Genomic DNA, 27,835 nt, shown 5'->3' on the forward strand with positions numbered 1-27,835 from the left:
AAAAAATTGATTCAAAAAGATGGAAATTGATATTTAAGGCATTTATTAACCCATTCCCTTAATTAATTGTTTATCTATAAGAAAAATCATAAAAAATTTCGGGGTTATGTCAAACGTCATATTGACAAATAAATATGTATTGATAATAATCGTTTTTAATGATTTTCGTTTTTAATTTTAATTATTTCACAAATTAAAATAAATTTTAATTATATTTCTTTTAATTTAACCCATTTAAACATAAATTTAAAAATAAAATAAAATTTCCCTAATTTCCCCCACAAAGGAAACGAACATTGAGGTTATGTCACTATTCTTGTTGTTATAATATTTTTAATCTTTTTAGAATGCATAATTAACGTAAAGATTGATTCAAAAAGATGGAAATTGATATTTAAGGCATTATAAGAAGGTATTTATTAACCCATTCCCTAAATTAATTGTTTATTTAAAATAAAAATCATAAAAAATGTCGAGGTTATGTCAAACGTCACTTTAACAAATTGACGTTTACAATAAAATAATATTTTTTAATGTTTTTCGTTTTTAATTTTAATTATTTCATTAATAAAAATAAATTGTAATTAAATTTCTTTTAGTTCAACCCAATTAAACATAAATTTAAAAATAAAATAAAATTCCCCGAAAACGAAACGAACATTGAGGTTATGTCATAATTCTTGTTTCTTGTTGTTATAAAAGCTATGTTTAAATGAAATAATGAATTTTTTGCTTAATTATCACTAGGTAATTGTTATTAATTCGTTTATTTACGTTAATTTAATGTAAAAATTCAATATGAAAGGAAAAACGAAAAAATAGATTCCTTTTTTTTTAAACCAATTCCTCCTTTTGGTAGGTGGCACTTATTAACGATTTAATTAGAATTAAATCAAATTAAGGTAATTATTAATTAATTTATTTATTTTTAATGGTATAAAATTATTTATTTATTATTTTTAATTTATTTATTTTTATAATAATTAAAAAAATTTTAGATGGCGCTGCTTGTTCGTAATGAAACGAGTTACCAACAAAATGAAGTTAGTAACGCACAAACTTCACGATGGTCAATCAGTAAATAGTGAATCGGTTGACGTTTCGCCATCAAATAAAAGTTTTTTCGCCTTTTTTCAAAAAAATCGGACGTGTAAAATGTGATTGAAAAGCGATCGGTGTGAAAATGGGTGCGAAAGACTCTAAACGGAGCTGTCTCAGCTACGAGGAGGCCCAGAAACGAAGTGAGTACCCTCCAGCACCTCTCCCCCTTGTCGAGAGCGCAAAATAAACGCAGGAAAAAAGATTTGGATCGTAACTTAACGTATTTTTTTTGCGATTCAAACGATTTCCTATCATGTGACGGAAATAAAATGATTTGGAAACGTTGTTTTTGTGTCGTCGTTTTGTTCTCGCATTGGGTAATTGTGTGTCATCCAATTATGGATAATAAGATTACAATTAAATTATTGATAACGTAAAAGTTAAGTAAAAAAATGAAATCAAAACAAAACCGAGTCGGAATTTAAAGCCCCCTTTTCGATTTTGAATGAAGTTAATAACCGAATTGAGTCAAAGAAAGTAAGTTTGAGTGAATTAAAAATTCGATTACGTAAAAACATGTCGTTTTTCCTTTTTAATGTTGGGTTTTGTGTTTTTTTTTCTTTTTGTTTTTGTTGTCTCATTAACGCGTACGACCTTGGCGCATATTTTCGCATAACTCCAAGACTTCTTTCGATTTATTTCCATTTTTTATTATTTACTTATTGTTTTAATGATTTTTCTTTGAACAAACATTAATTTGAGTCGTTTTGACGTCATTTTAATTAAGAAAAACTTTGTGAATCATTGTTATGCTATTTTTATGGCGTTTTAAATTATTTATTTTTACTTTTTTTTATTAAAATTTCTTTTTTTTTAGAGCAAGGCGAAAATAAACCGTAATCTTATCGCAAAATAATGAATTTAAGCAAATAATGTGGGACTATATAATGTTTACCTGGCGTGAATTTCAATTAACAACTCTCTGACGTCATCTAAATAATGTTGATTTTATCAAATATTCGATTTGAATCAAAACGTTTTTATTTGGGATTATTTTAAGCGTAGTAATCTAAAGATTTCGATGTTTTACGCCACTTTATTTTGATCCTAATCTTTTCAATTCATGGATATTAATTTTTTTTTGGATTTTTTAGTGTCCGATCCTGAATATAAGAGGGTTTGCGAAGCGTTTAAACGATTGTCTGGGGGAGGCACCCTCCTCAGCCGACAAGCGTTTATCCAAAACGTTCTTGGAGAAGGAGTCCCCGTCACGATAGCCGAGGCTCTTTACAACGCCTGTGGAGGGACAATTCGAGGAATCGGACTAAGGGATCTCATCTGCGGATTAGTTCTCCTCACGAAAGGAACACAAGAAGAAAAAATCAAGTAATAATCAATCAGTACCAACCCAACCCAAAAATAAAACCAAATTTTGAGGTTTTTGATAATTTCGGTTATAACTTATTAGTTATGAGTGATGGAGAATTACTTTTTAAACAAAAAACGTTTAGGATTAACTCATAAAACGTATTTAATAAAGATATGTACTCCATCAAGCAGTATTACCAACCCAATTTAAGAAACATTGAAATTTTGACGTTTTCAACAATTTTCTTTTATAACTTAATAATTATAACTGATGGAAAGAAATGTTTTGCATAAAAAAGGTTTAGAATTAATCCATAAAACGTATCCAATAAGTTATTTTACTCCATCAATCAGTATTACCAACCCAGTCTAAGTAAAATAGAAATTTTGACGTTTTCAACAATTTTCTTTTATAATTTGTTAATTATAAATGATGGAAAGAAACATTTCATATAAAAAAGGTTTATAATTAACCCATAAAGCATATGCAACAAGTTATTTTAACCCATCGATCAGTTAGTACCAACCCAACCCAAAAATAAAACTAAATTTTGGGGTTTTTGACGATTTTCAGTTATAACTTATTAATTATAAATGATGGAGAATTACTTTTCAAACAAAAAACGTTTAGAATTAACTCATAAAACGTATTGAATAAAGATATTTACTCCATCAATCAGTATTACCAACCCAACCTAAGTAAATTAGAAATTTTGACGTTTTCAAGAATTTTTATATAACTTAATAATTATAACTGATGGGGAGCAATGTTTCGTACAAAAAAGGTTTAGAATTAACTCAAAAAGCATATGCAATAAGTTATTTTAATCCACCAATCAGTACTACCAACCTAACCTAAGTAAAATAGAAATTTTGACGTTTTCAACAATTTTCTTTCATAATTTGTTAATTATAAATGATGGATAGAAACGTTTCATACAAAAAATGTTTATCATTAACCCATAAAACATATCCAATAAGGTATTTTAATCCATTGATCGGTAGTACCAACCCAACGCAAAAATAAAACTAAATTTTGGGGTTTTTGATCATTTTCGGATATAACTTATTAATTATAAATGATGGAGAATTACTTTTCAAACAAAAAACGTTTAGAATGAACTCATAAAACGTATTGAATAAAGATATTTACTCCATCAATCAGTATTACCAACCCAACCTAAGTAAAATAGAAATTTTGACGTTTTCAACAATTTTCTTTTATAACTTAATAATTATAAGTGATGGAAAGAAATGTTTTATACAAAAAAGGTTTAGAATTAACCCATAAAACATATGGATAAGTTATTTTAATTCTTCAATCAGCAGTACTAACTCAACCCAAAAATAAAACCAAATTTTAAGGTTTTTGAAGATTTTTGATTATAATTAATGAATGATGTCTTGTTTTATGTCAAATTTGACATTTCTAGACATTTTAATATCAAGAAATATTTTATTACTAGTATTTTTGACATTTAAACTGTCAGATTTGACATTTTAATATCAAGAAATTTGTTATTTCCAGAACTTTTGACATTTAATCTATCAAATATGACATATTTTCAAATTTTATAATCAGAAAATCTTTTCTCTTTAAAATTTTTGACATTAAACTGTCAAAGTTGACATTTTTATATCAAAAAATTTATTATTTACAGATTTTTGACATTTAAACTGTCAAATATGACATATTTTCTAATTTTATAATCAAAAAATCCTTTTGCTTTAAAATGTTTTACATTTAACTGTCAAATTCGACATTTCTAGACATTTTGACATGAAGAAATCTTTTATTACTAGTATTTTTGAGATTTAAACTGTCAAATTTGACATTTTAATATCAAAAAATTTATTATTTCCAGAACTTTTGACATTTAAACTGTCAAGTATGACATTTTCAAATTTTAAAATCAGAAAATTTTTTCCTTTAACAATTTTACCTTAATGAGTCATATTTGATGCTTCTAGACATTTTAATATCAAAATAGATATTTTCTTCATCAATTATACTCTGTTTTTAAACCAGGACGAGTATTTTAAATTTGTCACCAGATTGACCTTGCACGTGATTGGTTGAATGCGAGGAAGGTTCACACACAGGCAATTTTGATTTTGAATTTGAAGGTTAGGTAATTGATAAATCTGACTTTCGCGTTTACTCCTCCTGGTTTAAAAACAGAGTATAGTTCTAGTGTAAGTGTTAGTTCTAGTTTTAATTGTTATTCAGCGCTAAGTTGTATATTTTTAAGTTTCGGATTTAACCCTGTGTCTTCAGACGCTGAATGTTAGGTAAGGTTAGTTTTGTTTACAAACATTAATTATACCATGAAGTATTCTTTGCAATTAGTAATGGCAATTATAGCGTGAAGTTTTCTTTTGTAATGTCAATTATAGCGTGAACGAATGTTCAGTAAGGTTAGTTTTGTTTACAAACATTAATTATACCATGAAGTATTCTTTGGCAATTAGTAATGGCAATTATACCGTGAAGTTTTCTTTTGTAATGTTAATTATAGCGTGAAGGAATGTTAGGTAAGGTTAGTTTTGTTTACAAACATTAATTATACCATGAAGTTTTCTTTGGCAATTAGTAATGGCAATTATAGCGTGAAGTTTTCTTTTGTAATGTTAATTATAGCGTGAAGGAATGTTAGGTAAGGTTAGTTTTGTTTACAAACATTAATTATACCTTGAAGTTTTCTTTGGCAAAGAGTATTACCAACCCAGCCGAAGTAAAATAGAAATTTTGACGTTATCAACAATTTTCTTTTATAACTTAATAATTATAACTGATGGAAAAAAATGTTTCGTACAGAAATATTTAGAATTACCTCATAAAACATATCCAATAAGTTATTTTAATCCACCCATCATAGTACCAACCCAACCTAAAAACAAAACCAAATTTTGAGGTTTTTAACAATTTTCGGTTATAACTTATTAATTATGCATGATAGAGAATTACTTTTTAAACAAAAAATGTTTAGAATTAACCCATAGAACGTATCGAATAAAGATATTTACTCCATCAATCAGTCCTACCAATCCAACTTAAGAAAAATAAAAATTTTGACGTTTTCATCAATTTTCTCCTATAATTCATTAATTATAACTGATGAAAAACAATTTTTCGTACAAAAAAGGTTTATAATTAACCCATAAAACATATCCAATAAGTTATTTTAATCCACCCAATCAGTAGTACCAACCAACCCAAAAACAAAACCAAATTTTGAGGTTTTTGACAATTTTCGGTTATAACTTATTAATAATGATTGATGGAGAATTACTTTTTAAACAAAAAACGTTAAGAATTAACTCATAAAACGTATTGAATAAAGATATTTACTTCACCAATCAGTATTACCAACCCAACCTAAGTAAATTAGAAATTTTGACGTTTTCAACAATTTTCTTTTATAACTTAATAATTATAAGTGATGGAAAGAAATGTTTTATACAAAAAAGGTTTAGAATTAACCCATAAAACTTATCCAATAAGTTATTTTAATTCTTCAATCAGCAGTACTAACTCAACCCAAAAATAAAACCAAATTTTAAAGTTTTTGACGATTTTTGATTATAATTAATGAATGATGTCTTGTTTTATGTCAAATTTGACATTTCTAGACATTTTAATATCAAGAAATCTTTTATTACTAGTATTTTTGACATTTTAAATTGTCAGATTTGGCATTTTAATATCAAGAAATTTGTTATTTCCAGAACTTTTGACATTTAATCTATCAAATATGACATATTTTCAAATTTTATAATCAGAAAATCTTTTTCCTTTAAAATTTTTGACATTAAACTGTCAAATTTGACATTCTAGATATTTTAGTATCAAGACATCTTTTATTTCTTATGTTTTTAACATTTAAACTGTCAAATATGACATTTTAATATAAAAAAATTTATTATTTACAGATTTTTGACATTTAATCTGTCAAATATGACATATTTTCTAATTTTATAATCAAAAAAATCTTTTTCCTTTAAAATGTTTGACATTTAACTGTCAAATTCGACATTTCTAGACATTTTGATATGAAGAAATCTTTTATTACTAGTATTTTTGAGATTTAAACTGTCAAATTTTACACTTTAATATCAAGAAATTTATTATTTCCAGATCTTTTGACGCTTAAACTGTCAAATTTGATATTTCTTGTCAGTTTAATATCAAGAATCTGTTATTTCTAAAATTTTTGACATTTAAACTGTCAATAATTACTGTCAAATTTATTTGTTATAAGAAAATTACTTTTCTATTTATTGCTTTCTCCTTTATACAACTCAAATCTCATTGAATATTGAAACGATCATAACAAATCAATTTTTTTTAACAGACCAGATTTTAAAAGCCTAATTTTGGGGTATTTGACGATTTTCAGTTATAACTTATTAATTATGAATGATGGGGAATTACTTTTTAAGCAAAAAACGTTTAGATTTAACTCATAAAACATACTGAATAAAGATATTTACACCATCAATCAGTACTACCAACCCAAATTAAGAAAAATAGAAACGTTGACGTTTCCAACAATTTTCTTTTATAACTTAATAATTATAACTGAAGGAAAAAAATGTTTCATTCAAAAAGGTTTAGAATTAACTCATAAAACATATCCAATAAGCTATTTTAATCCATCGATCAGTAGTACCAACTCAATCCAAAAATAAAACCAAATTTTGTTATTTTTGATGATTTTCGCTTATAACTTATTAATTATGAATGATAGAGAATTACTTTTTACACAAAAAACGTTTAGAATTAACTCAACTATAGCATTGAACAAAGATATTTACTCCATCAATCAGTATTACCAACTCAACCTAAGAAAATTGGAGATTTTGACGTTTTCAACAATTTTTTTTTGATAACTCAATAATTATAACTGATGGAAGAAAATGTTTCGTACAAAAAAGGTTTAGAATGAACCCATAAAACATGTCAAATTAGTTATTTTAACCCATCGATCAGTTAGTACCAACCCAACACAAAAATAAAACTAAATTTTGGGGTTTTTGATCATCTTCGGATATAACTTATTAATTATGAATGATAGAGAATTATTTTTTAAACAAAAAACGTTTAGAATTAACTCAACTATCGCATTGAACAAAGATATTTACTCCATCAATCAGTATTACCAACTCAACCTAAGAAAATTGGAGATTTTGACGTTTTCAACAATTTTTTTTTTGATAACTCAATAATTATAACTGATGGAAGAAAATGTTTCGTACAAAAAAGGTTTAGAATGAACCCATAAAACATGTCAAATTAGTTATTTTAACCCATCGATCAGTTAGTACCAACCCAACACAAAAATAAAACTAAATTTTGGGGTTTTTGATCATTTTCGGATATAACTTATTAATTATGAATGATAGAGAATTATTTTTTAAACAAAAAACGTTTAGAATTAACTCAACTATTGCATTGAACAAAGATATTTACTCCATCAATCAGTATTACCAACTCAACCTAAGAAAATTGGAGATTTTGACGTTTTCAACAATTTTTTTTTGATAACTCAATAATTATAACTGATGGAAGAAAATGTTTCGTACAAAAAAGGTTTAGAATGAACCCATAAAACATGTCAAATTAGTTATTTTAACCCATCGATCAGTTAGTACCAACCCAACACAAAAATAAAATTAAATTTTGGGGTTTTTGATCATCTTCGGATATAACTTATTAATTATGAATGATAGAGAATTATTTTTTAAACAAAAAACGTTTAGAATTAACTTAAGTGTTGTAGTGAACAAAGATATTTACTCCATCAATCAGTATTACCAACTCAACCTAAGAAAATTGGAGATTTTGACGTTTTCAACAATTTTTGGTTATAACTTTAGTTTCTTAAGTTTCTTTTCATACAAAAAAGATTTATAATTAATCCATAAAACATATCCAATCAGTTATTTTAATCCATCGATCAATAGTACCAACCCAAAATCTAATAAATTAAAATTTCCCCAATTTTTGTACATAACTTATTAATTATTGTCAATTTTTAGGTTTCTTTGGACGCTTTATTCCAACGATTCGGGTGCTTACATCGTAAAACCCGAATTCTTAGCCTCTTTGCGCCTGGAAGGCAGCTTACCATCGGATGACACCAAAAATAACCTCTCATTATTCTCACCCGGACAAGATCGGGTTAGTTTCGAACAATTCCGATCGTGGATTTTAATCAAACACGACGCCACGGTCCTCTCAAAATGGCTTTTAGCCTCATCGTGCGTCACCCTAAGTTCGGAATTAGAGACCCCGACGTTTTATCAAACCCTCGCGGGCGTCACACATCTCGAAGAGCAAGACATTTGCGAGTTAGAAAAATGTTTTTGGTCGCTTCAAAGCGCCGCTACGTCCGGTCAATTAGATTCAACGTGTGTAACCGCTTTAATTAGCCCCCCCATTCCGGCGAGTGCGTGTCAAGGATTGTTTTTAGCTTTGGATGTTAACCGAGATGGTCACGTTGATTTTAAAGAGTTGTGTTGCGGGGTTTCCGCCGCTTGTAGAGGACCAACCGTTGAAAGAATGAAATGTAAATCGCTCAAACTTAATAATTACAAGATTAATAACTTAAATTTGTTGTTTTAGTTTGTTTTAAAGTCTTCGATATGGACCGAGATGGTTTCTTGAACCAATTTGAGCTCCAACACATGATTGAAGTGCTTTTATACGTAGCCAGGGAGAACGAAACCACCAAAATGAACACGATCGATCGAAATTATTTCAGGAAAAGTAACCGAAAAAACAGCAATAGCTCCATTAATACCCCGGAATCAACTCCATTTTCAAACGGGGAGGTGCTCAATGAGTTGTACGCGAAAAGTTTGAATTCGTTACGGGGTCAAATTAACCCCGAAGGGAACGTCTCGCAAGAAGATTTTTTAGTTTGGAGTAACGAAAATGTTACGAATCCTTTAGTTGACCCATTTTTGGAGCTCCTTTTTCAAGTTTGTCACGTTTCGCTTGGATTAAAACCTTTATGTAGACATCACGAACACGAAATAGGTTAAATTAATTTATTTGTTTTAATTATTAATTAAAAATTGAGGTTATGATTATTTCTTTTATAGTTAGAGGTTGGTTAGATCGTGAGGGACGCCGAGGATACCGCGTCGGCCAATTTTGGTATTTAATCTCGTCCGAGTGGTGGCAAATGTGGTTAAATTACACGACGGGACCTCGAAATAATTATGATTATTGTAATTGTCGCCCGGATAATCGGGTTCCGGTCGAGGAAGGAATCGTGTGCGACGAAAGCTTTCCCAGTAATGGAACTGATTTTACGTCGCATTCGAATGAGTTTAATTCTAATAGTACGGATTCGATGGGGGATTTGTTGAGTAAAGGAGATAGGTTAGAAATTAATGATTTAATTGAATTGGTGTGTTTAAAAAAAATTAATTAATTTTTTTACAGTTGTAGCATTGCTTCGAGTTCGGGAGTTTCGAGCAGTTCTGGAACGGGGATGAAGCGGGCCCAAAATGGGATGCCTGGGCCGATTAATAATTCGAATTTGGTGGTTGAGGTGGCCCAAACTAAAGTTGGAACTTTAACTGGAGAAGGTAAATGAATTATCCATCGATCAGTAGTACCAACCCAACGCAAAAATAAAACCAAATTTTGATGATTTTCGGTTATAACTTATTAATTATGAATGATGGAGAATTACGTTTTAAACAAAAAATGTTGGGAATTAACTCATAAGACGTATTTAATAAACATAATTGTTCCATCAATCAGGATTACCAACTTAACCTAAGAAAATTAGAAATTTTGACGTTTTCATCAATTTTCTTCTATAACTCATTAATTATAATTGATGGACAAAAATGTTTCGTACAAAAAAGGTTTAAAATTAACCCATAAAACATATCCAATAAGTTATTTTAACCCATCGATCAGTTAGTACCAACCCAACCCAAAAATAAAACTAAATTTTTGGGTTTTTGATAATTTTCGGATATAACTTATTAATTATGAATGATAGAGAATTACTATTTAGACAAAAAACGTTTAGAATTAACTCAAGTATCGTATTGAACAAAGATATTTACTCCATCAATCAGTATTACCAACTCAACCTAAGAAAATTGGAGATTTTGACGTTTTCAACAATTTTTTTTTAATAACTCAGTAACTATAACTGATGTAAAAAAATGTTTCGTACAAAAAAGGTTTAGAATGAACCCATAAAACATGTCAAATTAGTTATTTTAACCCATCAATCAGTTAGTACCAACCCAACACAAAAAGAAAACTAAATTTTGGGGTTTTTGATCATTTTCGGATATAACTTATTAATTATGAATGATAGAGAATTACTTTTTATACAAAAAATGTTTAGAATTAACTCAAGTATCGTATCGAACAAAGATATTTACTCCATCAATCAGTATTACCAACTCAACCTAAGAAAATTGGAGATTTTGATGTTTTCAACAATATTTTTTTCATAACTCAATAATTATAACTGATGGAAAAAGATGTTTCGTACAAAAAAGGTTTAGAATGAGCCCATAAAACATGTCAAATTAGTTATTTTAACCCATCGATCAGTTAGTACCAACCCAACCCAAAAATAAAACTAAATTTTGGGGTTTTTGATCATTTTCGGATATAACTTATTAATTATAAATGATAGAGAATTACTTTTTACACAAAAAACGTTTAGAATTAACTCAACTATCGCATTGAACAAAGATATTTACTCCATCAATCAGTATTACCAACTCAACCTAAGAAAATTGGAGATTTTGACGTTTTCAACAATTTTTTTTTCATAACTCAATAATTATAACTGATGGAAAAAAATGATTCGTACAAAAAAGGTTTAAAATTAACCCATAAAACATATCCAAAAAGTTATTTTAACCCATCGATCAGTTAGTACCAACCCAACCCAAAAATAAAACAAAATTTTGGAATTTTTGATCATTTTCGGATATAACTTATTAATTATGAATGATAGAGAATTACTATTTACACAAAAAACGTTTAGAATTAACTCAAGTAACATAATGAACAAAGATATTTACTCCAACAATCAGTATTACCAACTCAACCTAAGAAAATTGGAGATTTTGACGTTTTCAACAATTTTTTTTTAATAACTCAATAACTATAACTGATGTAAAAAAATGTTTCGTACAAAAAAGGTTTAGAATGAACCCATAAAACATGTCAAATTAGTTATTTTAACCCATCGATCAGTTAGTACCAACCCAACCCAAAAATAAAACAAAATTTTGGGGTTTTTGATCATTTTCGGATATAACTTATTAATTATGAATGATAGAGAATTACTTTTTACACAAAAAACGTTTAGAATTAACTCAAGTAACATAATGAACAAAGATATTTACTCCATCAATCAGTATTACCAACTCAACCTAAGAAAATTGGAGATTTTGACGTTTTCAATAAATTTTTTTTTAATAACTCAATAATTATAACTGATGGAAGAAAATGTTTCGTACAAAAAAGGTTTAGAATGAACCCATAAAACATGTCAAATTAGTTATTTTAACCCATCGATCAGTTAGTACCAACACAACACAAAAATAAAACTAAATTTTGGGGTTTTTGATCATTTTCGGATATAACTTATTAATTATGAATGATAGAGAATTACTTTTTATACAAAAAACGTTTAGAATTAACTTAAGTGTCGTATTGAACAAAGATATTTACTCCATCAATCAGTATTACCAACTCAACCTAAGAAAATTGAAGATTTTGACGTTTTCAGCAATTTTTTTTTTGATAACTCAATAATTATAACTGATGGAAGAAAATGTTTCGTACAAAAAAGGTTTAGAATTAACCCATAAAACATATCTAATAAGTTATATTAATCCACCGATCAGTAGTACCAACCGAACCCAATAATAAAACTAAATTTTGATGTTTTTGACGATTTTCGGTTATAACTTATTAATTATGAGTGATGGAGAATTACTTTTTAAACAAAAAACGTTTAGAATTACCTTATAAGACGTATTGAATACAAATATTTACCCCATCAATCAGGATTACCAACTCAACCTAAGAAAAATAGAAATTTTGACGTTTTCAACAATTTCCTTTTATAACTCAATGATTATAGCTGATGGAAAAAAATGTTTCGTACAAAAAAGGGTTAGAATTAACCCATAAAATAGATCCAGTAAGTTATTTTAATCCATCGATCAGTTAGTACCAACCCAACCCATAAATAAATCCAAATTTTGAGGTTTTTAACAATTTTAGGTTATAACTTATTAATAATGATTGATGGAGAATCACTTTTTAAACAAAAAATGTTTATAATTGTCTCATAAAACGTATTGAATAAAGATATTTAGTCGATCAATCGGTATAACCAACCCAACTTAAGAAAAATAGAAATTTTGACGTTTCCATCAATTTTCTTCAATAACTCATTAATTATAAGTTTTAGAAAAAAACTTTTCATACAAAAAAGGTTTACAATTAACCCATAAAACATATGCATTAAGTTATTTTAATCCACCGATCAGTTAGTACCAACCCAACTCGAAAATAAAACTAAATTTTGAGGTTTTTGATCATTTTCGGATATAACTTATTGTTTATGAATGATGGAGAATTACTTTTTAAACAAAAAATGTTTAGAATGAACTCGTAAAACGTATTAAGTAAAGATATTTACTCCAAATCATCATCATTGCCAACCTAAGAAAAGTAGAATATTTGACATTTTCATCAATTTCTCTCTATAACTCATTAATTATAATTAAAAAAAAAATATTTCAAACAAAAAAAGTTTAGAATTAACCTATAAAACATATCTAATAAGTTAATTTAATCCATCGATCAGTAGTACCAACCTATCCCAACAGTAAAACCGAATTTTGAGGTTTTTAACGATTTTTGGTTATAACTTATTAATAATAAATGATGGGGAATTTAGAATTAGCTCATAAAACGTATTGAATAAAGATATTTACTCCATGATCAGTATTACCAACCCAACCCAAAAATAACACAAAATTTTAATGTTTTTTTTATCATTTTCTGTTATAATTTATTAATTATGCGTTATGTTTTAAACAAAAAATGATGCGAATTAACTCATAAAGCGTATTTAATAAATATATCTGTTCCAATTTTAATCCATCGATCAATACTACCAACTTAACCAAATTTTTTAAATTTATTTTTAAAAATTTTTTTTGTTTTAGGTGGCCGTTTACGTAGAGACACAACACTAAGTCAAGGAAACGATTTCGAACTCGTCCCGGAATCTCTTTGGAAAGCCCTCCAACTCTGGTACGGGTGTTCTCTCCCCCTCCCGCGGCAAGTAATCAAACCCCCAAACTCCCCGGACGTCGAACTCGAACTTTACCCATTAAATTTACGAATACTCCAACATCACAATCAATCCTCATCAACATCCGGTTCTCCAGCGACTTGGAATAGCATCGTCGGGGGTTATGGTGCGGCCGCTTTGAGTACAGCGGGAATTACGAGCACCCCAGTGGCTCCCCCAAGGCGATATCTCGCCCATACAGCCGCTTTCTCCCGATTATCAAACGTCAGACAGGTTATTGAATTTTTAGGCGCACGCTTATTATTTCGAACCGAAGATATCCGATTATGGCACGTTAAGGAGGGATCAACGATACTTTTAGAAGACGAAACATCGACGTTACAAGATTTGGGAATCGGAGATAACGAACAAATCCTTTTGGAGGTTCGAAATAAAGATTTAACATGGCCCGAAGAGTTAGGCGCGTTGGTTAGTGGCAACACAGCCGTTCAATCATTAATTTCATCCGAGCGAAGACCCACGATAACACTCCCACCCGGCGCTACGGGTTTACACAACTTAGGAAACACGTGTTTTATGAACGCTGCGTTACAAGCCGTATCAAACACGCGCCCATTAACGTTATATTTCCAAAGAGATCTGCAACTTTGCGAGTTAAACTCGGTGAATCCCCTCGGAACTAAAGGACAAGTCGCGAAGAGATACGCCGAGTTGTGCAGGGATTTATGGGCGGGCTCAACTCGCAGCGTGGCCCCTTTAAAATTAAGATATTGCGTAACTAAACATGCTCCGCATTTGGGTGGAGGGGGACAACACGATTCTCAAGAATTATTAGCTTGGTTGTTGGATTCGTTGCATGAGGATTTAAATCGCGTCCCAAAAAAGCAATATTCCGAGTTGAGGGATTCTGATGGAAGACCTGATGAGGTTGTGGCACAAGAAGCCTGGAGCCAACATTTAGCGCGGGATCATTCTATAATTACCGATTTGTTTTATGGGCAATTAAAGAGTAAGGTTAGTTTAAAAAAAAATAGAATTAATTCATAAAATGTGTTGAATGAAGTCAGGATTACCAACCCAATCTAAGAAAAACAGAAACTTAAAAATAATTTTGTAATGTTTTATACAAAAAGGTTTTATACAAATAAGTTATTTTAATCCACCAATCAATAGTACCAAACCAAACCAAAAATAACACCAAATTTTGATGTTTTTAACGATTTTTGGTTATAACTTATTAATTATGAATGATGGAGAATTAATTTTTAAAGAAAAAACGTTTAGAATTAACTCATAAAACGTACTGAATAAAGATATTTACTCCATCAATCAGTATTACCAACCCAATTTAAGAAATATTGAAATTTTGACGTTTCTCAACAATTTTCTTTTATAACTCAATAATTATGAGCGATGGAATAAAATGTTTCATACAAAAAAGGTTTAGAATTAACCCCTATAACATATCAAATAAGTTATTTTAATCCATCGATTAATAGTACCAACCCAAACCAAAAATAACACCAAATTTTGATGTTTTTAACGATTTTCGGTTATAACTTATTAATTATGAATGATGGAGAATTACTTTTTAAAGAAAAAACGTTTAGAATTAACTCATAAAACGTATTGAATATAGATATTTTCTCCATCAATCAGTATTACCAACCCAACTTATGATAAATAGAAATTTTGACGTTTTCATCAATTTTCTCCTATAACTCATTAATTATAATTGATAGAAAAAAATTTTTCGTACAAAAAAAGGTTTAGAATTAACCCATAAAGCATATCCAATAAGTTATTTTAATCCACCGATCAATAGTACCAACCCAAACCAAAAATAACACCAAATTTTGATGTTTTTGACGATTTACGGTTATAACTTATTAATTATAAATGATGGAGAATTACTTTTTACACAAAAAAGCTTTAGAATTAACTCAAGTCTCATATTGAGCAAAGATATTTACTCAATCAATCAGTATTACCAACTCAACCTAAGAAAATTGGAGATTTTGACGTTTCCAATATTTTTTTTTGATAACTCAATAATTATAACTGATGGAAAAAAATGTTTCGTACAAAAAAGGTTTAGAATGAACCCATAAAACATATCCAATAAGTTATTTTAACCCATCGATCAGTTAGTACCAACCCAACCCAAAAATAAAACTAAATTTTGGGGTTTTTAATCATTTTCGGATATAACTTATTAATTATGAATGATGAAGAATTACTTTTTAAACAAAAAACGTTTAGAATTAACTCGTAAAACGCATTGAACAAAGATATTTACTCCATCAATCAATATTACCAACCCAACCTATGAACAATAGTAATTTTGACATTTATCAACAATTTTCTTTTATAACTCTTTAATATTAACTGATGGAAACAAATGTTTCATACAAAAAAGGTTTAAAATTAACCCATCAAACATATCCAATAAGTTATTTTAATCCATCGATCAATAGTACCAACCCAACCCAAAAATAACACCAAATTTTGATGTTTTTAACCACTTTCGGTTATAACTTATTAATTATGAATGATAGAGAATTACTTTTTACACAAAAAACCTTTAGAATTAACTCAAGTCTCATATTGAGCAAAGATATTTACTCCATCAATCAGTATTACCAACTCAACCTAAGAAAATTGGAGATTTTGACGTTTTCAACATTTTTTTTTTGATAACTCAATAATTATAACTGATGGAAAAAAATGTTTCGTACAAAAAAGGTTTAGAATGAACCCATAAAACATATCCAATAAGTTATTTTAACCCATCGATCAGTTAGTACCAACCCAACCCAAAAATAAAACTAAATTTTGGGGTTTTTGATCATTTTCGGATATAACTTATTAATTATGAATGATAGAGAATTACTTTTTACATAAAAAACGTTTAGAATTAACTCAACTATCGCATTGAATAAAGATATTTACTCCATCAATCAGTATTACCAACTCAACCTAAGAAAATTGGAGATTTTGACGTTTTCAACATTTTTTTTTTGATAACTCAATAATTATAACTGATGGAAAAAAATGTTTCGTGCAAAAAAGGCTTAGAATGAACCCATAAAACATATCTAATAAGTTATTTTAATCCACCGATCAGTTAGTACCAACCCAACCCAAAAATAAAACTAAATTTTGGGGTTTTTGATCATTTTCGGATATAACTTATTAATTATGAATGATAGAGAATTACTTTTTACACAAAAAACGTTTAGAATTAACTCAAGTATCGTATTGAACAAAGATATTTACTCCATCAATCAGTATTACCAACTCAACCTAAGAAAATTGGAGATTTTGATGTTTTCATCAATTTTTTTTTGATAACTCAATAATTATAACTGATGGAAAAAAATATTTCGTACAAAAAAGGTTTAGAATGAACCCATAAAACATGTCCAATTAATTATTTTAACCCATCGATCAGTTAGTACCAACACAGTACAAAGATAAAACAAAATTTTGGGGTTTTTGATCATTTTCGGATATAACTTATTAATTATGAATGATAGAGAATTACTTTTTACACAAAAAACCTTTAGAATTAACTCAAGTCTCATATTGAGCAAAGATATTTACTCCATCAATCAGTATTACCAACTCAACCTAAGAAAATTGGAGATTTTGACATTCTTAACAATGTTTTTTGATAACTCAATAATTATAACTGCTGGAAAAAAATGTTTCGTACAAAAAAGGTTTAGAATGAACCCATAAAACATATCCAATAAGTTATTTTAACCCATCGATCAGTTAGTACCAACCCAACCCAAAAATAAAACTAAATTTTGGGGTTTTTGATCATTTTCGGATATAACTTATTAATTATGAATGATGAAGAATTACTTTTTAAACAAAAAACGTTTAGAATTAACTCGTAAAGCGGATTGAACAAAGATATTTACTCCATCAATCAATATTACCAACCCAACCTAAGAAAAATAGAAATTTTGACATTTATCAACAATTTTCTTTTATAACTCTTTAATATTAACTGATTGGAAACAAATGTTTCATACAAAAAAGGTTTAAAATTAACCCATAAAACATATCCAATAAATTATTTTAATCCATCGATCAATAGTACCAACCCAACCCAAAAATCACAAAAAATTTTGATGTTTTTAACCATTTTCGGTTATAACTTATTAATTGTGAATGATAGAGAATTACTTTTTACACAAACAACCTTTAGAATTAACTCAAGTCTCATATTGAGCAAAGATATTTACTCCATCAATCAGTATCACCAACTCAACCTAAGAAAATTGGAGATTTTGACGTTTTCAACTTTTTTTTTGATAACTCAATAATTATAACTGATGGAAAAAATGTTTCGTATAAAAAAGGTTTAAAATGAACCCATAAAACATATCCAATAAGTTATTTTAACCCATCGATCAGTTAGTACCAACCCAACCCAAAAATACAACTAAATTTTGGGGTTTTTGATCATTTTCGGATATAACTTATTAATTATGAATGATAGAGAATTACTTTTTACACAAAAAACCTTTAGAATTAACTCAAGTCTCATATTGAGCAAAGATATTTACTCCATCAATCAGTATTACCAACTCAACCTAAGAAAATTGGAGATTTTGACGTTTTCAACATTTTTTTTTGATAACTCAATGATTATAACTGATGGAAAAAAATGTTTCGTACAAAAAAGGTTTAGAATGAACCCATAAAACATATCCAATAAGTTATTTTAACCCATCGACCAGTTAGTGCCAACCCAACCCAAAAATAAAACTAAATTTTGGGGTTTTTGATCATTTTCGGATATAACTTATTAATTATGAATGATGAAGAATTAGTTTTTAAACAAAAAACGTTTAGAATTAACTCGTAAAACGTATTGAACAAAGATATTTACTCCATCAATCAGTATTACCAACCCAACCTATGACAAATAGAAACTTTGACATTTATCAACAATTTTCTTTTATAACTCTTTAATATTAACTGGTGGAAACAAATGTTTCATACAAAAAAGGTTTAAAATTAACCCATAAAACATATCCAATAAATTATTTTAATCCATCGATCAATAGTACCAACCCAATTTAAAAAATATTGAAATTTTGACGTTTTCATCAATTTTCTCCTATACCTTGTTAATTATAACTAATGGAAAAAGAATTTTTGTGCAAGTTATCAATTAAGATTATCAATAAGATTGATTTAATTTTTTTTTTAGGTTACCTGTCAAACTTGTGGGCATGAATCAGTGAGGTTCGATCCGTTTAATTTGCTTAGTTTGCCTTTACCAATGGAGAGTTACACGTTATGCGAAGTTTTGGGTAAATTAATTTTAATAAAATCAAAATAAATGTTAACATTATTGTTTTTAGTGATAAGACTAACGGGGGAAGTCCCAATTAAGTACGGGATGCGTTTAAATTCCGAAGCGAAATACCTCGAACTGAAAGAACAATTAGAAAACCTCTGCGAGATCCCCCCAAATCGGATTTTATTGGCCGAGGTGGCTTACTCGCAAATTAAACAGTTCCTTAACGACGAAGCCCGAATTAACCCGAGTACGGCGACCGAATTATACGCGTACGAGTTACCCCGGTGCGGAAAAGACGACCATCTCGCTAAAATCGAGGATGACGCGGGTAAATTTATTTTTAATTCGTTTTTAGTTGCTTCTTTTTTACTCACCTAACCCAAATTTTATTTTTTGTTTCTGTCTCCGTTTCTGTTACCGTTTGTTGGGCGCAGATCTCGACCAGGCTCTCGTGCAGACACCTCTGGCCCGGAGCCCCGAGGTAAGGAGTTCAGCGCTATGCATGTCCAACATTTTATGCTTTAAGGTATGCACGTTAAGAATTAGATGTATCAAAAAATACAACTTTGTGCGATTTTATTCAAATTTGAGTCAATTATTTTATATTGATGTTGCCACGTATTAAACCCCGAGTAAAATGAGCCCAAAAACGATTTCGTATCATCAAAAATAACCGAGATATCGCTACTTCCGGTTAAGCACTTCCGGTTAATTAATTTTTTTGATAATATCGTATTAATCCTCATTTTACGCTGATTAATTTGATACCAAACTCGCTATATTTTGATTGTGATATTGAAATTTACCAACCGGAAATGAATAACCGGAAGTTGCAATATCTCGGTTATTTTTGATGGTACAACATCGTTTTTGGGCTCATTTTAAAGGGTGTTGATTACGGAAAAAGGGTTAAAATGTTTTTGTAGTTTGCACAAAAAAAAATAATTATTACTAACCGGAAATAGAGTTATTTTTCGTTGTATTGTGTGTAGATTTTTTTTTGTAAATAAAGAAATATGTACATATATATAAATAATCTTATTTACATTAATATTTTTAATTAAATTAATTCTTTTTTAGAATCTCAGTTTAAGAGCTTGCGACACCGAAACAATTGTGAAATCAACGCGACTTCCGGCGGGGATCTCTTTGCAATCGCCGCCGAAACGCGTTTCCGTGCATTCTGTGGCGCCATCTGTGTACACGGATGACCCGGTGAAGAGCCCGACTTACTTGGTTGCGGTGCACCGGAAGTGCGTGCGTCAGGAGACATATTTTTTGTCGCAGCACAAATCGAAGCCGAGTTTGTTTGGAGTTCCGTTGCTGTTGGGTTGCAACTCCAACAGCACCTGTCAAAACTTGTATGAGATCGTTTGGAATCAAGTGACGCGGTTGTTGAGTCCGTTACCTCAAAGCGATCAAACGAATCATGCTACGGATTGGTGAGAAACTTATTAATTAAGATGTCAAAAAGCGTCCAAAACCTTTTTAAGAATTTCCACAGTTGTCTAAACGTGTTTTAGACATTTATAAAGACTTCCAGAGGATTTTTAAAGATGTCAAAAAGTGTCCAGAACCTTTATTACGATCTAGATAATTGTTAAAAAGTGTTTAAATGTTTTCTGGGCATCTAAAAAGATTTTTGAAGATGTCCAAAAAGTGTCTAGAAGCTTTTTAATGATTTTGATAGACCCAAATAGTGATTAAACACTTTCTGGGCAGTTATAAAGATTTCCAGAAGTTTTTAAAAGATGTCAAAAAGTGTCCAAAAGCTTTCTAATGAACTATATAATTATTAAAAAGTATCTTAAGGTTTTCTGGACAGTTATAAAGACTTCTAGAAGATTTTTCAAGGTTCCCAAAAGTGTCCAAAAGCTTTTTAATGATTACTGTAATTATCAACTTATGTCTAAACATTTTCTGGGCAGCTATAAAGATTTCCAGAGGGTTTTTGAAGATGTCCAAAACGGTCTCGGAGCTTTTTCATAATTCCCATAGATACCAAATAGTGTCTAAACGCTTTTTGAGCAGTTATGAAGGTTGCCAGAAGGTCTTAATCAACTGTATATTTATTAAAAAGTATGTTAACGTTTCTGGACAACTGTAAAGATTTTTAAAGAATCCCAAAAGTGTCCAGAATCATTTTAATAATTTCCGTAATTATCAAATAATGTCTAAACGCTTTCTGGGCAGTGATAACGATTGTCATAAGATTTAAAAGATGTCCAGAAGTGTCTAGAAACTATCTAATGAACTATATAATTATTAAAAACCATCTAATCGATGTCTGGACAATTATAAAGTTTGTCATAGGGCTTTTAAAGACGTCAAAAAGTCTCTAGAAGATTTTTTAATGATATCCCAAGTTAACCAGGCATTTCTAAGGAGGCCCATAATTATTAAAATGTGTCTAAACACTTTCAGGACAGTAACAAAGTTTATCTAAAGTTTCTTAAAGTCGTCAAAAAGTATTTAAGCGCTTTCTAGATATTTATGAAGACATACAGAGGGTTTTTAAAGATGTCAAAAAGCGTAGAGACGCTATCTAATGAGTGCCATGATTATCAAAAGGTGTCTAAAAACTTTCTGGACAATTCTCGAAGCTCTCTAATGATTTCTATAGTCGTGAAAAAGTGTCCTGAAGCTTTTTAATGATTATTATAGTCGTTAAACAGAATCCACAAGGATTCTAATAATGTTAGAAAGCGTCCTAAAGCTTTCTAATGATCGCCATGGATATCAAAAGGTGTCTAAATGCTTTCTGGACAATTATAAATATTCCTAGGAGATTTTAAAAGATGTCTAAAAGTGTCTAGAAAGTTTCTAGTGATTAATATAGTCGTCAAAAAGTGCCCAGAAGGTGTTTAATGATATCTATAATCGTCAAAAAGTGCTCAGGAGGTGTCTAATGATATCTGTAATAGTCAAAATATGTCCAGAAAGTGTCTAATGATCTCTATAGTAGTCAAAAACTGTTTAGAAGCTATCTAATGTTATTAATAGTTGTTAAAAAAATGTTTTTTAGGATTTTTGTTGCTGTCAAAAAGTGTCCAGAAGCTTTCTAATTATTTCTATAGTTGTCAAAAAGTGTCCAGAAGGTGCCTAATGGTATCTATAATCGTCCAAGAGTATCCAGAAGGTTTCTACTGATCTCTATAGTAGTCACAAACTGTCTAGAAGCTTTTTAATGGTATCAATAATTATCAAAAAGTGTTTAAACGCCTCCTGGACATTTATTTTTATTGATGGAGGATTTTTCTTAACACCAAAAAGTATCAGAATGCTTTTTGGACATTAATTAAGATTCCATAATCATCAAAAAGTGTCTAAACGCTTTCTGGACAGGTATAAAGTTTGTCTAAAGTCGTCAAAATGCATTTAAACGCTTTCTGGACATTTATGAAGACATCCAGAGAGTTTTTAAAGATGTCAAAAAGTATTCAGGCGCTATCTAATGATTGCCATGATTATTAAAAAGTGTCTAAAACCTTTCTGGACAATTCTAGAAGTTTGTAATGATTTATATAGTTGCGAAAAAGTGTCCTGACGCTTGTTAATGATTTTTATAGAGGTTAAAAATTGTCCTGAAACTTTCTAATGATTGTCATGAATATCAAAAAGTATCTAAACGCTTTCTGGATAATTATAAAAATTGCCAGAGGATTTTAAAAGATGTCCAAAAGTGTCTAGATAGTTTCTAATGATTCCTATAGTTGGCAAAAAGTGCCTAGAAGCTTTCTAATTATTTCTATAGTTGTCAAAAAGTGTCCAGAAGGTGCCTAATGGTATCTATAATCGTCCAAGAGTGTCCAGAAGGTTTCTACTGATCTCTATAGTAGTCACAAACTGTTTAGAAGCTTTCTAATGGTATCAATAATTGTCAAAAGGTGTCTAAACGCCTCCTGGACATTTATTTTTATTGATAGATTATTTTTCTTAACACCAAAAAGTATCCGAATGCGTTTTAGACATTAATTAAGATTCCTAGGGGATTCTAAAGATGTAAAAAAATGTCCAGAAGCTCGCTAATGATTTCCATAATCATCAAAAAGTGTCTAAACGCTTTCTGGACATTTATAAACATTTTCAGAGCAATCTTATCCAAAATTTACTCATTTTGGTTGTTTACACGGTTTAAATGTGATTTGACAGTCTCGAAATTTAGTTAAACAATAAGAAAAACATTATTTACAAGGTTATCTTTGACGTTTTCATAAAATGATTGTCAAAAACAATTTGAGACATAAACAACACTTTTTGAGTAAATAAATTGATTAAATCAAGAGTAATATTAATATATAATTTAATTGATTAATTATTTTATTTACATAAATTTATCAAAAAAAAATTAAGTTGGTAGTATGGAAAAAAAATTAAGTTGGTATCATTGAAATTAACTTGTCACATTGACGTTTCGCTATTCTGACAATTTTTTAAATTTATTTTAATTAATTTCTGTTTTAGTGACGATTCATTAGGATACGAATTTCCATTTACACTAAAAGCAATATTACAAGGTGGTCAAATCTGCGCTTTATGCCATTGGACGCAATTTTGCCGAGGATGCAAAATCCCTTGCAGCGAAGAATCCCTCTTCGATTTCTGCCAAGGTGGCCAAAACGTGATGTGCATCGCGATCGATTGGGACCCCACAGCTCTTCACCTCCGCTACCAAAGCAGTCGAGAGCGAATCCTCATCGAACACGAATCCGTCTCAACTTGTCGCAAATTACACACGGAACCCATCGATTTAGATTACTGTTTACGCGCTTTCACCAGCGAGGAACGCTTAGAAACGAAATATCACTGCTCGAAATGTCAAGATAAACAACCCGCGACGAAAAAGTTACAAATTTGGAGATTACCCCCTATTTTAATCGTACATTTAAAACGATTCGATTACGTCAACAACAAGTGGGTGAAAACGCAAAAAGTGGTGAATTTTCCGTTTAAAAATTTCGACCCCACCGCTTATTTAGCGTCGATCCCGCAAGAAACGATTTTGAGGCACCAATCGTTGATGGAGAAGAAGAGGAATTTGGAGAATTCGTGCGAAGAGAAGATCGACGAGGAGGAAGTTGAGAAATTAGTCGATGTCGATGAAGTCGATTTCAAAAGTGTTAAAGTTAGGAAGGAGAGAGTTGCCCCGAAAAAGCGGGAACGATTAGAATCGACGAGTTTGATTAAAACCCCGGTTGTTGACGAGGATTTAAAAGATTTCCACGAGCATAAATTAATTAAGGGGCAAGATTTGTTCGATTTGAAGTATCAATTATACGCTGTTGTTGTAAGTTAATTAATTAATATTAATTTATTTTGAGATATTTATAATCTTCATTAAAAATGCTTTAAAATGAGTACAAACACGACATATTTATCTTCAATATTAATGAAGTTATGGTCAACTTCCGGTTAGAAATGTCAACGTCAATTTTGACATATTTGTAATCGGCGTGAAAAATCCCTTAAAATGAGCCCAAACATGATGCATTTATCTCGAAAAACAAGAAAGTTATAACAAAAAAAAATTATTTAAGTTGGCAACATTGAAATTAACAACATAATTTTTAAATATTAATACCAACCTTTAATTTTAAATTTTTTTTTTGATTGTATTTTTGTGATAAATTTTAAAACATTTTATAAAAATTAAGAATATGTCAAAATTACATTGACATTTCAAACCGGAAGTTGCTTATATCTCGAGTAATATTGGAATTAAACGCATCATGTTGGGGCTTATTTTAAAGGATTTTTAATGAAGATTACAAATATGTCAAAATTGACGTTGACATTTCTAACCGGAAGTTGATCATAACTTCATTAATATTAAAGATAAATATGTCGTGTTTGTACTCATTTTAAAGCATTTTTAATGACGATTACAAATATGTCAAAATTGAGGTTGACATTTTATTGCAAAATTACTAAAAAGTGTCTAAATGCTTTCTGGACAGTTATAAAGTTTGTCTAAAGTTTTTTTAAAGTCGTCAAAACGTATTTAAACGCTTCCTGGACATTTATGAAGACAACGAGAGGGTTTTTAAAGATGTCAAAAAGTGTCCAGGCGCTATCTAATGATTACTGTGTTTATCAAAAAGTGTCTAAAAGCTTTCCGGACAATTCTAGAAGCTCCCTAATGATTTCTTTAGTCGTGAAAAAGTGTCCAAAAGCTTCCTAATGATTACTATAGTTGTCAAAATATGTCTAGAAGGCTACTATCGATTTCTACAGTCTTTGGAAAGTGTACCGAAACTTTTTAATGATTGCCATGAATATCAAAAGATGTACAATTATAAAGGTTGCTAGAAAATTTTAAAAGATCTCCGAAAGTGTCTAGAAAGTTTCTAATGATTCTTATAGTTATCAAAAAGTGTCCAGAAGCTCTCTAATGATTTCTATAGTCGTCAAAAAGTGTCCTGAAGCTTTCTAATGATTGTCATGATTATCAAAAAGTGTCTAAAAGAATTCTGGACAATTCTAGAACCTCTCTAATGATTTTTATAGTTGTCTAAAAGTGTCCAAAAGCTTCTTAATGATTTCTATAGTCGTCAAAATGTGTCCAGAAGGTGTCTAATGATGTCTATAGTCGTTAAAAAGGGTCCTGAAGCTTTCTAATGATTGTCATGATTATCAAGAAGTATCTAAACGCTTTCTGGATACTTATAAAGAGTGCTAGACGATTTTAAAAGATGTCCATAAGTGTCTAGAAAGTTTCTAATGATTCCTATAGTTGTCAAAAAGTGTCCAGAAGCTTGCTAATTATTTCTATAGTCGTTAAAAAGTGCCCAGAAGGTGTCTAATGATATCTATAGTCATTAAAAAGGGTAATGAAGCTTTCTAATGATTGTCATGATTATCAAGAAGTATCTAAACGCTTTCTGGATACTTATAAAGAGTGCCAGACGATTTTAAAAGATGTCCAAAAGTGTCTAGAAAGTTTCTAATGATTCCTATAGTTGTCAAAAAGTGTCCAGAAGCTTGCTAATTATTTCTATAGTCGTTAAAAAGTGCCCAGAAGGTGTCTAATGATATCTATAGTAGTCAAAAAGTGCCCAGAAGGTGTCTAATCATATCTATAGTCGTCAAAAAGTGTCCAGAAGGTATTTAATGATTTCTATAGTAGTTAAGAAGTATCCAGAATCTTTCTAATGATTGCCATGAATATCAAAACGTGTCTAAACGCTTTCTGGATAATTATAAAGGTTGTCAGAAGATTTTAAAAGATGTCCAAAAGTGTCTAGATAGTTCCTAATGATTCCTATAGTTGTCAAAAAGTGACCAAAAGCTTTGTAATCATTTCTATAGTTGTCAAAAGGTGTCCAGAACGTATTTAATGGTTTCTGTAGTAGTTAAAAAGTGTCCAGTGGATGTCTAATGATATCTTCAGTCGTCAAAAATTGTCCAGAACCTTTCTAATGATTTCTATAGTCGTTAAAAACTGTCCAGAAGGTGTCTAATGATATCTATAATCGTCAAAATATTTCATTTAATTCTAATTTGATTAATTTTAATTTTTAGAGTCATTCCGGGTTATTAAACGGGGGCCATTACATCTCGTACGCTTGTAACCCAAACGGACATTGGTACTGCTACAACGATAGTTCTTGTCGAGAAGTTTTAACCGATTCGAACGAAAATAACAACAACGATAAGGCGCAACTAAATTATTCGACGACCCATATTAACCCACGGATTAATTCCCCGCTACAAACGCCTTTAATGCGGAGAAGAAACGGAAGTAATTCGAGTTTGTCCCAAATTTCCACCGACACTTTATGCAATAACAACAATAATAACAATAATAATAATAACGATCAAAAATTGACGAACAATTTAAGCGATGAGAATAATTCATCATCGGAAACTCACACGTTAGTGAATTCAAAAATTAATTCCCCAAAGAACTCGCCGTGTTTCCAAGAACGGAAGTTAATGAAAAAGATTTTCGATGGATCTGAAAATTCGTTGAATTCGTTTAAATGCGCTTACACCGACGTGAAAGTTCCAAAAATCGATACAAGCTCGGCGTATATCTTGTTTTATGAGAGATCGGGGTTGGATTATCGGCCATATTTGCCGGAAGTTGCTTCGAATAGTCCGGGTCAAGCGGCCGAAGTGGAATTGGAGGAGAGTGAGACGGAGTTGAGGAAGAATTGTGTTATTCAATAAGATTAATCTGGTTTTTTATCGTTTTTGAGGATTACGTTGTTTTATTTTGAGGTTACGGTAATAACGATAATGAGTTGCCAGTATTTTTGTATATTTTTGTAAATTATAGCTTTTTATAAACGTAAATAAATAGTAAAGTTTGTAAATTTAATTAAGTTTGAATGTGCCTAAAAGTAAATCATTTTTAATCATTTTAAAGTAATGCAATACCAAAGAAATTGTTGTTAGATATCGCTTAGTTAGATTCCCGCACTTCGATTTTATTTTGTACATAAAAATGATGTAATAAATAGTTAGTTAGTTATTGATGTTATCTAGTTGTACATCTTCATTTTCTTTTTTTGGGTTAATTTAGATTTTAATTAAACCTAGTCTGATATTATTATTATTTTGGTAAATTCATTTCGTTTTGTTATTAACTTTTTGGTTGAATTTATTGGTGCCATTAAATCGATTATAAATGAAACAAAATAAAGAGAGCTTTTTGATTTGTTATTCCTAGTTTTATTTCATCTCTAAGAAACTCTTTAATTATATCCAAAACTGTCCAAAAAATTTCTAATTATATCTATAACCATTAAAAAGTGTCTAAACGCTT

The 27,835-nt window shown here is 29.8% G+C and overlaps 1 protein-coding gene across 3 annotated transcripts; it reads left to right on the forward strand.

The window, feature by feature from the left end:
• The first annotated feature begins 1,071 nt into the window (after positions 1 to 1,071).
• Positions 1,072 to 27,732, forward strand: LOC111418675 (Ubiquitin specific protease 32). 3 transcript variants are annotated; one of them, XM_023051299.2, is made up of 13 exons: positions 1,072 to 1,241; positions 2,196 to 2,427; positions 8,452 to 8,981; positions 9,038 to 9,454; positions 9,520 to 9,802; positions 9,866 to 10,011; positions 13,651 to 14,753; positions 18,973 to 19,075; positions 19,127 to 19,393; positions 19,500 to 19,591; positions 20,146 to 20,507; positions 23,530 to 24,352; positions 26,587 to 27,732. In XM_023051299.2, the coding sequence occupies exons 1-13, from the start codon at positions 1,184 to 1,186 to the stop codon at positions 27,235 to 27,237; spliced, it is 5,067 nt and encodes a 1,688-aa protein (XP_022907067.1). In that variant the 5' UTR covers positions 1,072 to 1,183; the 3' UTR covers positions 27,238 to 27,732. The 3 variants fall into 3 exon arrangements, with proteins under 3 accessions (XP_022907067.1, XP_022907068.1, XP_022907069.1); XM_023051300.2 differs by having other exon boundaries at positions 19,500 to 19,546; XM_023051301.2 differs by lacking the exon at positions 1,072 to 1,241 and adding an exon at positions 1,417 to 1,578.
• The last annotated feature ends 103 nt before the right edge of the window (positions 27,733 to 27,835 follow it).

The sequence above is a fragment of the Onthophagus taurus genome, unplaced genomic scaffold (assembly GCF_036711975.1).
Source record: "Onthophagus taurus isolate NC unplaced genomic scaffold, IU_Otau_3.0 ScKx7SY_16, whole genome shotgun sequence".
In the NCBI taxonomy this organism is placed as follows: Eukaryota; Metazoa; Arthropoda; class Insecta; order Coleoptera; family Scarabaeidae; genus Onthophagus; species Onthophagus taurus.